Below are 15,798 nucleotides of genomic sequence, written 5' to 3' on the forward strand. Positions count from 1 at the left end.
TTGTAATTTTGTTAATATAAAGAAGCTGTAAAGTTAGACCATAATACTGATAATACGGTAAGAATAATAATGCGTGTAGTAAGTTATATATTTCGTATTGATGAAACTTTCGTGTGATTCTCCCGTACTTTCTCAAGACTTTCACGCGCGAAAAGGAAAATCCCCTCGGCAGCACTCATCACAAAAAAGAAAACAAATTTACTTGGCGCACGCGCCAATCGCGTTCAAATCCTCGTACGCGCCTTGTAATCTCTTCACCGTGGCCAACTCCGCGGAGCGCATCCACGCTCTCGGATCGTAAAACTTCTTGTTCGGCTTGTCCGCGCCTTCCGGGTTACCGATTTGCGTTTGCAAGTACCCGTTGTTCTTCGCCTCGTAATCGCGAACGCCTTCCCACATGGACCACTGGGTGTCCGTGTCGATGTTCATCTTGATGACACCGTAGGAAATAGCCTCACGGATTTCCGCTCTAGACGAGCCAGACCCGCCGTGGAAGACAAAGTACACCGGTTTTTCTTGGCCGGTGATGCCTTCCTTTTCGATGATGTACTTTTGCGCGTTGCCCAAAATGGTCGGCGTCAACTTGACGTTACCCGGCGCGTAGACACCGTGGACGTTACCGAACGCCGCGGCAATCGAGTAAAAGTCCGGCGCAATCGGTTGCAAAGCCTTGTACACGTCGTGAATCTCTTCCGGCTTGGAGTACAAATCTTCCGGCGCGACGTCGCTGTTATCGACGCCGTCTTCCTCGCCGCCGGTGATCCCAATCTCCATCTCCAAAAAGCAGTTGATCGCCTTCATTCTCTTCAAGTACTTTTGGCAAATCTCCAAGTTCTCCTCGATCGGTTCTTCGGACAAGTCCAACATGTGGCTGGTAAACAACGGCTCTCCGTGTTCTTTGAAATACTTCTCGTTCGCTTCCAACAAGCCGTCGAACCACCCCAATAAGTTCTTCGCGCAGTGATCGGTGTGTAAAATCACCGGAACGCCGTAAAGTTTCGCCAACTCGCGAACTCGCAACGCTTCCGCCACGCACCCAGTCACGGCTGCTTTTTGGTCCTCGTTCGACAACCCTTTCCCGGCAAAGTTCAAGCCCCCGCCGTGACTGAATTGAATAATCATCGGCGCGTTGGCCACTTTCGCCGCTTCCAAGCACGCGTTCGTCACCGAAGACATGGTGCAGTTCACCGCAGGGATGGCGTACCCGTGGTGTCTCGCGTGGTTCATCACGTCGATGAAATCTGCGCCAGTCACCACGCCGGTTTTAAGCGTCGTCGGCACCGACACCGCCGCTTTCGTGATGGTCTTTTTGGACGAAGATCGCAAAGATGAGATCTTTCGTTGGCCCTTGATGAGACCACCGAACGTGGCCGAGGAGGCTTTTTGCGTGAGCAAGGAAGCAGAAGACATGGTGGTTATATCTGTTACAGAGAGCAAAGCGTGTGCAAAGCGTTTAGTGCGTGTTTTTGCTTCTAATACGTGCGCGCGCGTAAGAGTGATGAAACTGAAAATGATTATCCCCGAAAGATAAGGTAAACGTTTGTGGTGAAAAAAGGGAAAGATTTTTTTTGAGTAAGACGTACGCACTGAGGAGTACGAAGGAAGCACTTGTATTTTTAGGGTTTAAATGCTCATGCAGTACTCGAGGACGGAAAGAGTACGACGAAGCACTTACACCCTAAATAATAGTGAGCTTGAGGCGAGAGCGTTTCTGCTTTGGATGGATGCACGCGCGCGTGCATTCCTCTTTTTTTCTCCGCGCGGTCCCGTGACGTGCGTTTTGTCGCTTTAATGATGCGATTCTCATAAAGCGCGTTCAGAGGGAAGATATATGTGTCAAGGATGGTTGTTTGTGTGAGGAACACATAGAGGTACACTTTTATTGTTGCGCGCGGTTTCGTACGTCACACCGAGTGAGATATCTTTTCCCCGAAACGTATACTCAAATCCAGAGAATACGAGAGAACGAAAAGAGATGGAGAAACAAAAAAACCCGTTTGAAATCCTCGGCGTTTGCGAATCCTCCACCGCGAGGGAAGTCGACGACGCGTTTAAACGACTCGCGAAAAGTTCACACCCGGACGTGATGATGACGATGCATGCGAAGAGTAGTAACAGTAGCAGCAGTAGTAGTAGTTTTGCGACGACGAGGAATTTTCAAGCCATCTCGCACGCCCGAGACGAGTGCTTAGCGATGATTGCGGAGAGAAATATGATGCATTATAGTAACGACGAGTTTGGTGGCGGTCGTTACGATCATCATCATCATCATCATCAGAGGATGGCGAGAAACGCGAGCGCGGCGAGGTATTACTACGCTCGAGCGCGCTCGCCTTCGCACGTGAGCGCGACCTCGTTCGGGTTGGTCTTGGCGTTTCCGTTCGTGTTTGGGTTATCGTTTTTAGGGTCCGTGATGAATTCGTCGTCGGACGGAGAAAGTGTTTTGGGGAATTCAAAGTACGGGGTGGGAGAGATTGGACGACCGAATGGCGTGTTGCACCCTCCCGAGAACGCTTGGTTGAAAGACGACGCGAGAAGTCGCACGGTGAGTTCTCCGACGTTTCAAAAGCTCGTCGGTATGTTTGGGGGGTTGTTTGGAAAAAGTAATAATAGCGATGATAGTCGTAGTAGTAGTCGCGATGATGCGAGTAAGTAGACTAGCGCTTGCGTTTATTTTCACGCGTCCTCGTGTTTGTAAACTGTAGTAGTACTTGTTGTAAAATTATACGATGAAAAAAATCAATTACTTTCTATCCAATCCGTCGTCCTCGCGCGACTCTTCTTCGTCCTTCTTCTTCAACCAACTATGCGGTATCCCCATGAACTTCTTCGTTCTCACGTCCACCACCTCGTCCAAGTTCTCCTTCCCGTGCTTCTCCAACATCTCTTTCCTCCTCTCCAACGCGCGTCTCTTGGCGAAATTGACTCTCTCCTCCCACGACTGCTGGATTTGCGCCTTATCCATCGACCCTTTCGCGCCTTGACTTCTCCCTTCCTCCACGTGCTTCGCTCTCGCTTCGTCCAGCATCTTCTCCGTTCGTACGAACGTTCTCACGAAAAATTTATGCAGCTTCGTCGCTGGATTCTCGATGTGTCTTTGCAAACCCCGAACGTTTCGAATCGGTAAAAACTCCGATAAGCCGTTGCACCACGTCAACGTGTGCTCGTCGATGACGTCGTTCACCCAGCACTTGCGCATGCACTCCATGTTACACGGACCTCGCGCCCACCCGGTGCGGTCGCGGTAAAAGAACACGTTGTCCACAAACGCTGTAAGAAGATTAAGAAGAATATAAGAGAGAGGATTAAAAAATGTCAGCGCGAATACTCTTTCTACTCAAAGGTCTTCTCTCGTTGCGAAGAAGAAGAAGAACAAACGAATCGAAATTTTCCAACGCGACCAACACCAACACGACATATATTTAATTAACAAAAACGTACAGTCGTACGCGGACAAATCGCCCGCTTGGAAGATTTCCTTATCGCTGAAGGTATCCTCCATGTTTTTGTGCAAGTCTTCTCGGCCCATGATGCGATTTGATATCTCGTATACGTGTATTGAAATCGGCTAAAAATGTCCCCAAATCAGCGCCTTTCCCTCGTCGTCGAAGAAGAAGAGATCGTTCGGGCTTTGGTGCGCGTAAAAAAGTGTCGAAGCGTTTCGTTCTCTCTCTCTCTTTCCTTGAAGTAGAAAGCGAAAGAAGGAAAGGCGTTTATGTGTTCGTTTGTTCGTGTGAATTGTAAGGCGTTTCAGAGGGTTTCGTTTGAGGAAAAAACCTCCTTGAAAAAGAGGCAAAATACTACACACGCGACTGACTATCTATTCTAGTTTTTCGGACGGCTCTTTGAAATCGAGAGGCTCGTACTCCGAATCCTCCTCCGGATCGACGACGACGAGAGAGTTGTTGTCGTCCTTTTCTTGCGAATTCGATGAACTTTTTCGGCTTTGATTCCTTTTGCTGCTGAATCGAAAGTTTGGGATTTTCACGTCCCATAACGAAGCCAAGGCGTTGAGGAGGATTTGCGCGGCGGCGTCGTAGGCGGTTTCGTCCACGTGGACGCCGTCCACGGAACATTTGGGGCCACATTTTTCTGTTAAAGCGCCGAAATCGATGGCTAATGTTTGCGAGACGTCGTCGGAGAACTCTTTTTCGGTCGCTTCGCGGTACGAGGCCCAACTGTCCTCGGTTAAGTGGGTTTGTTTTTTGACTGAGTTCATCAAGTGCGACGGGCCCGGTTTACTCACGGTCAACCAAAACGGCACGGTGGTTTTGAAATCGATGTCGTCTAACAGCGCTTTAACTTCGGCGATTTGGCGTTGGAAATCGTTCGCATCGGCTTCGTGAAGCATGTGCCACAACCCGACGCCGGCGACGAGGAAGTCCGGGGAGGCAAACTTCGAGTCTTTGGTCGATTCGCCGTCGGAGTCTAAGAGTAAGCGCTCTTTGACGACCTCGACCACGTCTCGGGCTTCCGGCGCCCAGACGAAGTGCGCGACGCCGCCGCCTTGAATAGCAAACGTCCAGTTTCGGTGTTTAAGTGGATCCGTTTTCGCGCGCTTATCACCCGGAATATCACCAACGACCTCGGCTTCGATGTTTTCTTCCTCTAAAACTTCCTCTCCGTTTACGACGTCTCCTTTCGATTTCCGAGCGATTTTCGCCGCGTACGCGCGATACTTCCGATTGAAGGGCGAATTTTTCAATTTCTTCGGCCGTTGCAGCGGATGCAAGTGCGCCTCGTGCGCGTCGCCGATGGCCGCGAGGCGCAAAAACGCCGCGTACACGTGACGAACTTGACTATCTCCAACGAACAGCGCATCTCTTCCGCGCATCATTCGTTGAATCGCGAAATCGTTTTCCGCGTTTTCATCTCGAACTTCTTCTTTAACTTCTTCTTCTTCTTCTTCTCGCGCTTCTTTCGCAACCTCGACCGCCGTCGCCGTCGCGTCGGTATCGATCGCTACGCTCGTACTACTACTACTAAAACTACTCCTACTCGTCTGAATCGTCGCAGACGCAAACCTAAAAAACTGGCACGCGTCCATTAACCCTTCGTCCGGGACCCACGCTTTCGCTTCTTTCCTTCTCGCTCTTCTCCGCCTTCGCTCGAACCACCAACCACTTGCCTCATCACCCTCATCACAGGCATCAAAAGAGTGCGCAAAATCCATCTCCATCTGTGCGTATTCGCACGCGGTTTCGCCGAAAAACCACTCGCCAACGTTGGCGACTTTCGCGCAGTACGTTTTCTTACGCATATCGTCATTTTCGGGTACGTTTTTGAGCAACGCGCTCGCATCCGAGCGCTTGAGTAAAGCGCCGTTCTCGTCCTCATTTTCGACATCTTTCGTCGTGTTTGTCGTCTTTGAAGCTGCGAGTAAAAGCACGATCAGAGCGAGCAACGCGAACAGAAACGAGAGCAGTTTCGCGTTGTTCGCGTGCGCGTCCGGAACGGCCGTCATTCTCTTCGTCGTCGTTGTCTTCAAAAACCGCGCAAAGCGTGAGATAAAAGTGGAGCATTTCTCGGGGAAATGCTTCATTACGCGGACGAAACGTGATGCGCAAAGAGCTCGCGCTCGCGCGCAGGTGCGCGCATTTTTCTCCCCTAAACTCTTTGCACGCCTTCATCTCTCGTTATTCTCTCGATTCCCTTCGTTTTTTTCGCGCGAAAGCTCACGGAATACCTCTTTCTTCTCTTCTCCTCGACGACTTCGCACAGAGTGTTCCGGGAGTTCCTCTGGCTCTCCAAGAGGAATTCGAGGACGATTTCAGAACACCGCGAACGCTCCGAAGAGCTTAAACGAACGATACGAAACCAATATTACCACCACCTCTCGTCCGAGAACGTAAAAAGTGAGAATGACGAAGTTTTGAGCGCGAGAAAAGTGGAAGATGAGATCGTGAAATTCCTCCTCGGGAAAGTTGGGTTCCTCAAGGCGAGAGCGAGCGGAGCGACGACGAGAGAACTTCGCGCGCGAGAAAGACAACGAGAAAGAGTTAAAGAAAGCGCAATATCGACGACATTCGTGCTCCGACGCGGGGAGTTAGTGAACACAGAAAAGATACACGTGGAATCGAAAGGCGCGCGCGTGAACGACGGGAAGCTCTCGAACGAAGAGGCGAGGAGTTACCACGAGCGGTTGATGAAAAGGCAGTACTACGGGAAGACGCCGCCGAAAAGATCCGAGCCGTTTTAGAAAGAGAATGAGCTTACTTAGCCGCAAAACGAGAGTGCAATACGGTTTTAGATGCGTATAGTAGACGTGTAGAATGGAAAAATGTCACATCGAGCGGTTGATGAAAAGGCAGTACTACGGGAAGACGCCGCCGAAAAGATCCGAGCCGTTTTAGATTAAGAAAAGTAGCTTAGATTAGCAAAACGAGAGCGCAATAAGGTTTTAGATGCGTAGTAGACGTGTATAGAATGGAAAAATGTCGCGTCGGCGCGTTTCGCGTAACAGACGCTCCACTTCAACACTTTCGGGAAATCCTTCACAAAGTACAAGTCAAACTCCGCGCGAGAACGCCACCAAAACGTGCGTTTCACGAGACGAAAAGAGCCATGCGCGCGGGATAATGCCGAAACCATCGAAAAAGTTGTTCAAGCAGACGCCTTTTTTGGTGAAAGTGCTCTTATTCCTCGCCAAGTTCGGGGTGAACATAAACCGTCCTCCGCCTCCTTTGCGAGCGATCGCGCTTTTCGTCTCCGCGTTTACGCTCGTTTTACTTCTCACGTTTACGCAGCGTAACGCATCATTTTTTACTTTAAACGGAGAAAAACCGGATCGACGCGCCATAAGGTGCGCGAGGACGTTTCCACAAGTCGCGAGTCACCAGTTGTTGACCGCACAACCGCGCGTGACATCCGGGGGAAAAGACGCTTTGGATTACTTGAGGGATGGATTTGAAGTGAAAAACTACGATATCGGTGCGGTATCGCGTGCTTTGCTTTCCTCTTCTTTTCGTCGTTTCGTCTCGGTATACGTTCTCACGAGTCGGTTTCTTCTCCTCTTGGATGCGCTCATCGTGTGTGGGTGTGTATTTCCTCTTAAATACTCGGTGGATCGATCGAGCGCGTTCGTTTACACGTCCGAGACAACATGTGACTGACATTTTCTCCTTTTATTCGCGATACTAATAAAACAGACGCGGTGCAGTTGAAAGACGGCGCTTTATTAGCGGCGCATCCGCAGAGACTGTTCGATAGGATTCAAAAAGACGCGAAAGAGGTGACTTTGAAAGAGGCGCGAGCGTTAGGGGCGGACGAGCGGTCGTTTGTTTCGTTGAAATATTTGATCGAGCACTTCGCGACGTCGACGGTTTTACAGAGAAAGACTGGATCATCATCGCCGGTAGGATGGAAAGGCGTGTCTAGGAAAACGACGTGGTTGGCGCAAGAGTTCGGGAAGAACGTTGGTGGTATGAGTAGCAACGCGAAGCGACCTGTCGGCATCGACGGGATGTTCTTCGGCGTGGATTTAAAAGGCGACGCGTTGAACGTAGAGAACGTGGTGTTGGTGAACGAATACGCGAAGAAAGCGAACGTGGTGGACGCGGTGAGTTATTACGTCACTGACCCAGAAAGTGACGCGAGTAAAAACATACAAAAAGCGTTGGAGAGTTCGTTTCCAAAGAGCGAAGATAGAATTAAAACGACGTGGGCGTTGAGAGACGTGGACGCCTCTCACTGGGAGACGGAGAAGTTCACCAAAGAGAATTTGGAGAGGATGAAAATTCACGGGTTGTTACCGAGCGCGAAATTCGACGAGAGTTGGTATTCGAAAGTGGTGAAAGAGAGCAACGCGTGGGTGGAGAGTTGGGTGGCGGACGATTTAGAGACGGCGTTGGAGTTGCGGAAGAAAGGCGCGCACGCGATGATTACAAACGTGCCGGAAAGCTTGATTGAGGGAATCAAACAGTTTTGCATGAATGGCGAGAATTTCGACAAGGCGATAGCAGCGTTAGCAAAAATGCGAACTTAGCAATGTAACTTTTCAGATGAGTTCAGAATAAACTTACTATATGTGTTGTTCTATTATCACTGTTTCTCCTTCAACGTCAACGCGGTGAAGGCTAACGCGACGTTGAATAAAAAGACCGCAAACTGTCCTTTCGCGGCATCCCTCGCTTGACCTTTCGCTTTCAACCCAAACTCTTCCAAAACATCTTCTCCGCGCTCGGGGCCGATGGACTCTAACTTGCTCGTCGCCCATTTCGTGGCGTCGTATACGATCGAATGCGATGATTTCTCGCGCTTCTTCTTTTCCGCGCGCAAACGAAGTTGTTTGGACGAATCCGTTTCGACGTCGTTCTTATCAAAGGTCAAATTTTCGAATTCAGACGCTAAGACGCCTTCGAAGGACCATTTGACCACGGACAAGTTGCTCAACGGTTTCAACGCTTGCGGAACTTCACCGAAAGCGCCGGTCGCGTCGCCGAGCATGATTGACAGAACCATGAAACACGGCCCGACCGCTAACGCGGTTTCCGAGGTTGGCGCAATCGCGGAAACGGCCAAACCTAACGCCGCAGAACTCGCCGCGTGTAAAGCTAACGCAGAAACGAACTTTTGTCTCCCGGCGGGATTCAAACCGACCATCGGCGAAACAATCATACCAAACGCGACTGGGAAGAGCATATCGATTGGCGTTTCGACTAATAACTTTGCAAAAAAATACGCGCCGGGATGGTACCCGCCGACGTTTCTTCGCATTTCGCGTCGCACGACTAAACGTTCGCGAGGGAAGTTGTTCAACGTGCGGCACAACGCTAACATGCCGTTGTTGATGCAACTTTGCATCAAAACGCTCACCCGTCGTTTTACCGTCGACGGGTGCTTGGAGATTCGAAAATTACACGACCCGAACGCGGTCGCGAGCCCAACAGAGGCGACGAGTCGTACGCCGTTGACCCACATCTCGCGACGCGTTTGCTTCCAGCTTCGACCGACGAGCAGTTGAAATTGCTGAAACGGCGACGGCGGCGTCGAACCGAACGAGGCAAAATTTCGGCCTCCATTTGCGTCGTAGATTTCAAACTCAGTCGTCGTCGTATTCGCCGACGTCTCGGAGGCACTTTTGGTGACTTTGGAGCGTATGGTCGTCGAGACCTGTCTTACGAACTGTTTTAAAGGCCCGCCGGCTTTGGTAGCAGCGTTTGTCGTCGGTGCAGCAGTAGTAGCGCTTTGATTGTTATTTTTGTTGTCTTTCTTTTCCAAGTGCACATCCTCCGCGCTTCCGGAACGCGAAAGAATCTTCTTCCTCGTTTTCTCGAATTCATTCAAATTTTCGTCGTCGTTTTCATCGTTGTCGCTCTGTTCATTTCTTTTCATCGGTATCGTCGATGCGGTTTTATAGCCGTCGTCGTCATCGCGTTCGTCGTCATCTTTTTCTTCGCTAAATCTGCTTTTCTCGATCCCATTATTCGCCGTGTCGGTACCGTTATCAGCCGTACTATTTTTCTTACTCGCGTACGTCTCCAACGGTTTCGCGAACGTTTTTTCGAAATCACGAAACGATAACGGCGCACCATTTTCCTGCGTAATCGTCGTTTCCGCTCTCGTCAGCGTGTGGTCGTGCATCATGTTGTGGAAATCCTGGTACGTCATCAGCGTCCTCTGTTTCTGATTTCTCTTCGGATCGAACATGTTCCTCTCCGACGCCTTCGTTTCCTCGTACTCGGCTTGTATCGATTGTCTATCGACGAACGGTTTTTGTCTTCGCCACGTCCTGCATATATCGTCTACTCTATCTATTGAATTCTCGCACGCTTCCACCCCGCAATCGGTCACAATGGATACCAGGTCGATGAGAAACTCCGCCGGGTTGTAATTCGCCGGACACTCGTACCCGATGCTCGTAAAATACGGTATACATTTCGATACCGGACCGTGATACGCGACTCTCCCTCCATTCGCCAAGAGCATGACATCGTGCGCTCTCGACCAACTCGCCGATCGAGGTTGATGCAAAGAACACACGACAACCGCGTTTCGTTCAACCGCGAGACCGGCTAATTGGGAGACCACGCGATCGGCGGAAAACGCATCCAAACCCGACGTCGGCTCGTCGCACACGACCAACTGATGATGATGTCGATGTTGTTCTTTCCGCTCACCATCTGCTACAAAACTACCAAAACTGAACGCCGTTTCGCACGCTATGCTCAACCGTCTTTTCTCGCCTCCCGATATCCCTCTCACTTCCTTCCCGCCTGTATCCCCGCCGACTAAAGTATCCGCGCAACTCGTCAATCCGTACCTGTTCAGAACGGTCTCGACCATCGACGCGCACTCTCGTTTCGTCAATCGACAATCCCGTAATCGACAGTCCAACGTTAACGTTTCACGCACGGTCATGTTGCTGAAAAATTTCGGATCTTGTTCCACGTACGAGATTACATTTGTCCGATGTTGACCCGTATCGCCGCTGAGCGTCTTCGACGTCTTCGAACGCTTCCTCGCTTGTCCCACGAGCTCGCCGTTTAAAAGCACGTCACCGTTGAACACAAACTTCGTCGAATTCGCGTGGTCGTTTAACCCGGTGTTTTCGTGCAGACGTCCACTCAAAGCGTTCAAAAACGTCGTTTTCCCGGACCCAGACGGCCCGAGGACGGCGAGTAACCGCCCCGCGCGCTGCGAACCGGAGATTTGGTCCAAGACGACGTTCGGGGTCCCCGTGGACGATGTCGCGCTGTTTTCGACTTTAGCGCGTAAATCCCACCACTCTAACGCGTTATTTGTGTTGCTGCTGCTGTGATGATGCGTAGGACTTCGTCCGCGTTGGGAGGAGGACATCTTTACGTGTCTCTCTGTATGTGTCTCTGTGAGTCACGCGCGTGAGGGTTCGTTTGTGAGGAAAAGTTCGTTGCGACGAGAAAGAGCAAAAAGGAACATTTTACGCGACGTCGACGCGAAGAGCGTCAGAGTATGAGTATTCTCTTTAGTGGTATCGTTATTCGCTAGAGCTAGAGTAGTGTTGCGCGAGTAAAGCGCTCGGTGGTACCACCGGCGCTTTTGGTTCTTCTTTTTCTACGTTCGCATCCGCGGATGTCGCGACGACGCGTTGTATCGCCAGCTTTTTCTTCGTCTTCGTCGTCTCCTTTTCGAAGGTTTTCTTCGTTCCGTGTTCTTCGCCGACGTCTTCGATGATTTTGCGCCGTCGAAGCCTCGCTTCTTCCGCGTCTCTCGCTTCTTTTTCTTCCTCGTCTTCGCTGTAAATGTCTTCTAATTTTTTGTGTTCTCCTTTGTCGTCGGCGCTTTTAGTATCGTTATTAGTATTAGTACGCGCATCTTCTCCTCTTTCTCTTTGTTTCTGTTGTTGCTTCTTCTCCTCTCTCGCTTTACTCTCTTTTACCGCCATCTCGTACATTTTCTTCGCGCGCATCTCCTCCTCCATCTCTCTCTTCTCCCGCTCTCGCTCACCCATCTTCGCCACATTTGCGACGACGCCGTCGAAATCCATCCTCGCGTGCCTCGCGCTCAACGATTTCATCTCGTCCAAAGCCGCGTTCAAATCCATCTCCCTCTTCGACGCTTTCGTCTTGTTTTCCAGCTTTTTCATCTCGTCCCCTTCCTCCGCTTCTTGTCGTTCGCGTTCTTTCAACTCGTTCGCGGTTTCCTCGCCTTTCCACGGCTCGTAGTTTCGAGACGCGCCGGATTCAACTGTTGTTGTCGTAATGATAGTAATAATGATATAATAATAAGAACGGTCAGTAAAACGGGATGACACAGAGAGAGAGAAAGAGCGAGAGAGATTAAAAAGAGAAAACGAAAGATGTTCGCGAAAATCCGCTCGACCCGTTTCCGCCTTTACTGCGTTCGCGAGCGGATTCGAGCGAGACACCATTCAAACGACACTCAAACGCAAACGCATCACTCGTACCTACGTAATCGCTCCTTTCCGGGTCTGTTTTCATCGCAATTTCTCCGCTACATCTCGGACATCGAAAATAGAATCGAAATATCCGTAACCCTAGGTACGTTTCTCCTTTCGCGTCTTCTTTTCGGCTGTTAAACTTCGTCCCTTTGCTTATGAAGTTCCCGCAGGTTTGGCAGCAGATGCTCATCGGAAGCATCATTCGTACTTTGATTTGGCCGTCGGCGGGGCGTTTTCCTCGCGGGACTTTCGCGGGGTCGAAGTCGGGAGGGATGTATTTGTTGAGGACTTTACGTTCGCCCATTTTTTATGTGTATTTATTCGCGTTGTCGTCGTGTACGTCGTGAGAATGAAGAACGCGTGAGAGTTTTGTGTGTGTGTTTCCCTCTAAGGTGTTTTAGTATGAGGAAAATGGTAGTCGCGGACGATGCGTAGTAGTGCGAGCGCGTGCGAGAGCACGCGAGTATACCACAACGATTGACGTCTAAAGTGGTAGCTTATTACGCTATTCTGCTATTTGCGGTGTTCGCTCGCTCAGTTCCACGCCCGCGCTTTCTGATTCTTTACTCGCAAAACTCTCTTCTTCGGTTTCCGTGCTGGCGTCTAAATGTTGTCCTTTCGTCTCGCGTTCTAATCGAGAGACGACAAAGGCGGACACTATGGCTATGAAACCGAACAAAAACAAGACGAATTCTTCGGCGCCGTTGCGAACGAGGTCGACGGCGAAGAGCGGGACAATCATGCCCGCAAATCGGCTGAAGGTGTTGGAGACGCCGACGCCGGTGCCTCGGATTTGCGTGGGGTAGACCTCGGAGCAGTAGGCGAAGAGGACGGTGAAGGCAGCCATGGAGGAGGAACGTGCGATGGCTAAGAAAGCGGTGATGACGTCGCGTTTTGCGGATTGCATGATCGGTATGAAACAGACCGCGGCGACGACAAAGCCTAAAATCATGGATTTTTTACGACCGAGCGTGTCGATGCACACCATCGCCGAGATCATGCCGGGAAGCTCAGAGAACGCAGATAACGTGATATCGCGGTAATCCGCGTTGGTGAGGTCGGGGGAATTATGCGCGAGACAAACGACCGTGGACGGGTCTAAGTTTTTTCTCGCGCCTCCGCTGTCGTCGTCCATCAGTTTCAAAGTCGTCGTCAGCAAGACCAGACCGTAATACAAAAACGCCACGGAGAAGAAGAGGAACCACAAACTCATCGTCGTCTTTCGAAATTTTGGGACTAACAGGCGTTGTATTTTTACCGGCGTGCGGTTCCACACGTACCCTTTCATGGACGAGAAGAACGAGAGAGAATACTCGTCGTCCGTGTACATGTTGCCTTGTAAACTGGTCATTTCCCTTTGGGGAGGACGAGGAGAAGACGCTCCGGCGGCGGTTTCTGTCGCATGGCTCTCTTCATCCATCGACAACCGTCTATCCAACCACTCCTCTCGTTTCCCTTTATCTTTCTCCTGGACTTTCAACACTCCAACCGGCAAAGGTTTCCTATTCATTTTGGCTATGAATCGCAACGTCCTCTCCGCCTCTTCCATCTTCCCTTTACTCGCTAAATACATCGGCGAATCTGGCATCCACACCAACAAAACGCCCAACAAAATCAACGGCGACACCGTCGCGCCTAACAAAGTCCTCCACGAACTCTTCGGCAAAATCGTCCACGCCAACAATGCCGAAACCATGCTCCCGAACGACCAAAAAAACTCCAACGACGACAAATACACGCCTCTCTTCTTACTCGGTAAAAACTCCGCGCACAAGTTATACGCCACCGGAACGCCTCCTAACCCAAAGCCGACGACCATTCTGGCAAAACACAACGCACTGAAAGTCGGCGCGAGCGCAGACCCAACCCCGGCTAACAACGTCAACCCTGTCGAACACCTCAACGAGAACAACCTTCCTTTCCTATCCGCGAACATCCCAAAACTCGGCGCTCCGAAACCCATCCCGAGGAATACGAAACTCGTCAAACTCGACGCCTGCGTCGTCGTTAACCGCCACTCGCACCTCGCCGCGGGGCCTATGAACGATAACAACATCATCTCCATCGCGTCGCATAACCACGAAAGACCGGTCACGGCTAAGAATACCATCTGAAATTTACCGAAACCGATGTAATCGATCGCTTGTTCCACCGTGTATTCGTTTACGCTAATATTCGACTGCCCCACGAATATCCTCTCTGCGCCTTCTGATTCTTCTTCTTCCGTCGTCGTCGTCATCATCATTCGGTCTCTCAATGAAGTCGTCGTCGCGGAAAAAGGAGGAGGCGTGTTGTTGTTCGTCGCGTTATTCAACTCGATTTCGTTGAAGGAGTTAAACGCTTCCTCTCCCGCTCGTCGTTCCTCGTTCTCGTCGTTTTCTCGCTCGATCGAACCAAACGGATTCGTAGTAGTAGTATTCGCCATTAAAGCGGTATTAGTAGTAGTATTGGTGGCAAATATCCTCTCTGAGAAACGTGGTATTCTCCTCGTCTCTCAATCGTCTCTTCTTTTATATCCTCTTCTTTATGTTCTGCGCTTTTTCTTAAGAATACTAATGAGGAATATTTGTCCAACGTGATGGTTGAATATCTCCAAGAAGAACGCTCCGCGCGATGATTTTGATGTCGCTTTATGATGATTAGCATACATGCTGCGCGTCTATTTATTACAATTCTACCGATATGAACTACTGTTATTATTACTACTCAGTGCCGTTCTTCTTTTTATCACTAATATTATTCGCTTTCCTCGGACGAGTACGAGGACGGGGACACGTACGCTTCCAACGCCTGCCATTTTTGTCCATCGTCCCCAAACTGCGCTTCCAACTTGACGAGGAAGCTTCTTCTTCGTCTTCTGTTTTGGTCCTCGCGAGTTGCTAGCGACGACGACGATTCAGACGACGGCGCAGAGGGTACGACTACAGAGTACACGTGGCCACGAAGAACAACGGGCGGCGAATTTTGGTGGACGTCGTCATCGTTTGATAATGCCGCCGTCGTCCTCCTTTTAGGAACGTTTGTCTTCTTCTTAATATTCTCCTCGAGCGGCGGCGGTGGTTGTGGTCCCCGTGGAATCATCGACGCGTGTTTTGTTTTCTTCTTCATCTCTTTTTGCCGCTGCCAGTAGTTCTCTTTAAACTGCTCAAACTCGCTCGATTTAAGAAAGGCGAAACCTTTCATCGGTGGTTTCGAGGCGAGCGTTCTCGAGAGCAAAAGTTCACCAACTTTTTCACCAACCGCCGCCGGTCTCGCGCCGCCGTTTTGTTGCTCTTCTTTTGCCATCGTCATCGTCTCATCCTTCATTGTTTCTTCTTCTTTTTCGTCGTCTTCGTCTCCCGTCGCGTTTGCGTGGAATCCGCCCAAAGAGGCTTCCAAGAAGCTTCTTTTACCACTGCTCGCATCCTCGGCGTTTTTCTCCTCCATTGCAAGGTTGTTCCTGTCTCTCGCTTCTGGTTCGTTTGGTGGTGTCGTCAGAGCGAAATCTGATATAGTATTGGTTGGTTTTCTCCCTTCTTCTTCTTCCTTCTGTTTCTTAATCCTCCTCGTCGGGGAATCCCAAAGCGGTCCCCACACCGTTGACTTTTTCTTCTCGTTTATGTTGTTCTTTGACGAGAGCAGGGATAAAAACGTCCGTTTCTTTTCACGAGAACTACTTTTGTCCGTCATCTCGTGTAGAATCGTCTCTCTCTCGTATTGCTTCTTCTCGTATTCTTTGTCTTCTTCACGTGTTTATATCTCAACACATCTCACATGTAAAATGACGAAATTTGAGCACTTCCAAAAACACATCAATTCGCTCATTTGGCCAACTTTGAAGACCTCTCGAGAGATCAATTCGAACGGAAATCACAAATAAATACGATGAATCGAGAGATCTCTTCCGCACGTATCACCGATATGTCTATCGTTTCTTTTTA

At 50.2% G+C, this 15,798-nt stretch overlaps 9 protein-coding genes across 9 annotated transcripts; 2 read left to right on the forward strand and 7 right to left on the reverse strand.

Annotated features, from left to right (window-relative positions):
- Positions 1-198: 198 nt before the first annotated feature.
- Bathy11g01440 (fructose-bisphosphate aldolase) lies at positions 199-1,410 on the reverse strand (the record flags this gene model as incomplete). The annotated part of the gene is made up of 1 exon (XM_007510232.1): positions 199-1,410. The coding sequence occupies one exon, from the start codon at positions 1,408-1,410 to the stop codon at positions 199-201; it is 1,212 nt and encodes a 403-aa protein (XP_007510294.1).
- A 565-nt stretch (positions 1,411-1,975) lies between these two features.
- Positions 1,976-2,656, forward strand: Bathy11g01450 (unknown protein; the record flags this gene model as incomplete). The annotated part of the gene is made up of 1 exon (XM_007510292.1): positions 1,976-2,656. The coding sequence occupies one exon, from the start codon at positions 1,976-1,978 to the stop codon at positions 2,654-2,656; it is 681 nt and encodes a 226-aa protein (XP_007510354.1).
- Positions 2,657-2,743: 87 nt separating this feature from the next.
- On the reverse strand, positions 2,744-3,208 carry Bathy11g01460 (predicted protein; the record flags this gene model as incomplete). The annotated part of the gene is made up of 1 exon (XM_007510095.1): positions 2,744-3,208. The coding sequence occupies one exon, from the start codon at positions 3,206-3,208 to the stop codon at positions 2,744-2,746; it is 465 nt and encodes a 154-aa protein (XP_007510157.1).
- Positions 3,209-3,820: 612 nt separating this feature from the next.
- Bathy11g01470 (hypothetical protein) lies at positions 3,821-5,542 on the reverse strand (the record flags this gene model as incomplete). Its single annotated transcript, XM_007510341.1, has 1 exon — positions 3,821-5,542. The coding sequence occupies one exon, from the start codon at positions 5,540-5,542 to the stop codon at positions 3,821-3,823; it is 1,722 nt and encodes a 573-aa protein (XP_007510403.1).
- Positions 5,543-6,578: 1,036 nt separating this feature from the next.
- On the forward strand, positions 6,579-7,984 carry Bathy11g01480 (unknown protein; the record flags this gene model as incomplete). Its single annotated transcript, XM_007510182.1, has 2 exons — positions 6,579-7,104; positions 7,149-7,984. 2 exons carry the CDS (start codon positions 6,579-6,581, stop codon positions 7,982-7,984), a joined length of 1,362 nt encoding a protein of 453 aa, XP_007510244.1.
- Positions 7,985-8,040: 56 nt separating this feature from the next.
- On the reverse strand, positions 8,041-10,797 carry Bathy11g01490 (ATP-binding cassette superfamily; the record flags this gene model as incomplete). The annotated part of the gene is made up of 1 exon (XM_007510015.1): positions 8,041-10,797. The coding sequence occupies one exon, from the start codon at positions 10,795-10,797 to the stop codon at positions 8,041-8,043; it is 2,757 nt and encodes a 918-aa protein (XP_007510077.1).
- A 157-nt stretch (positions 10,798-10,954) lies between these two features.
- On the reverse strand, positions 10,955-12,182 carry Bathy11g01500 (predicted protein; the record flags this gene model as incomplete). The annotated part of the gene is made up of 2 exons (XM_007510006.1): positions 10,955-11,664; positions 11,816-12,182. The coding sequence occupies 2 exons, from the start codon at positions 12,180-12,182 to the stop codon at positions 10,955-10,957; spliced, it is 1,077 nt and encodes a 358-aa protein (XP_007510068.1).
- A 201-nt stretch (positions 12,183-12,383) lies between these two features.
- Bathy11g01510 (predicted protein) lies at positions 12,384-14,303 on the reverse strand (the record flags this gene model as incomplete). The annotated part of the gene is made up of 1 exon (XM_007510183.1): positions 12,384-14,303. One exon carries the CDS (start codon positions 14,301-14,303, stop codon positions 12,384-12,386), a length of 1,920 nt encoding a protein of 639 aa, XP_007510245.1.
- A 311-nt stretch (positions 14,304-14,614) lies between these two features.
- On the reverse strand, positions 14,615-15,547 carry Bathy11g01520 (unknown protein; the record flags this gene model as incomplete). Its single annotated transcript, XM_007510353.1, has 1 exon — positions 14,615-15,547. The coding sequence occupies one exon, from the start codon at positions 15,545-15,547 to the stop codon at positions 14,615-14,617; it is 933 nt and encodes a 310-aa protein (XP_007510415.1).
- Positions 15,548-15,798: the final 251 nt, after the last annotated feature.

Source organism: Bathycoccus prasinos (assembly GCF_002220235.1).
Source record: "Bathycoccus prasinos genomic : Chromosome_11".
Lineage (NCBI taxonomy): Eukaryota > Viridiplantae > Chlorophyta > Mamiellophyceae > Mamiellales > Bathycoccaceae > Bathycoccus > Bathycoccus prasinos.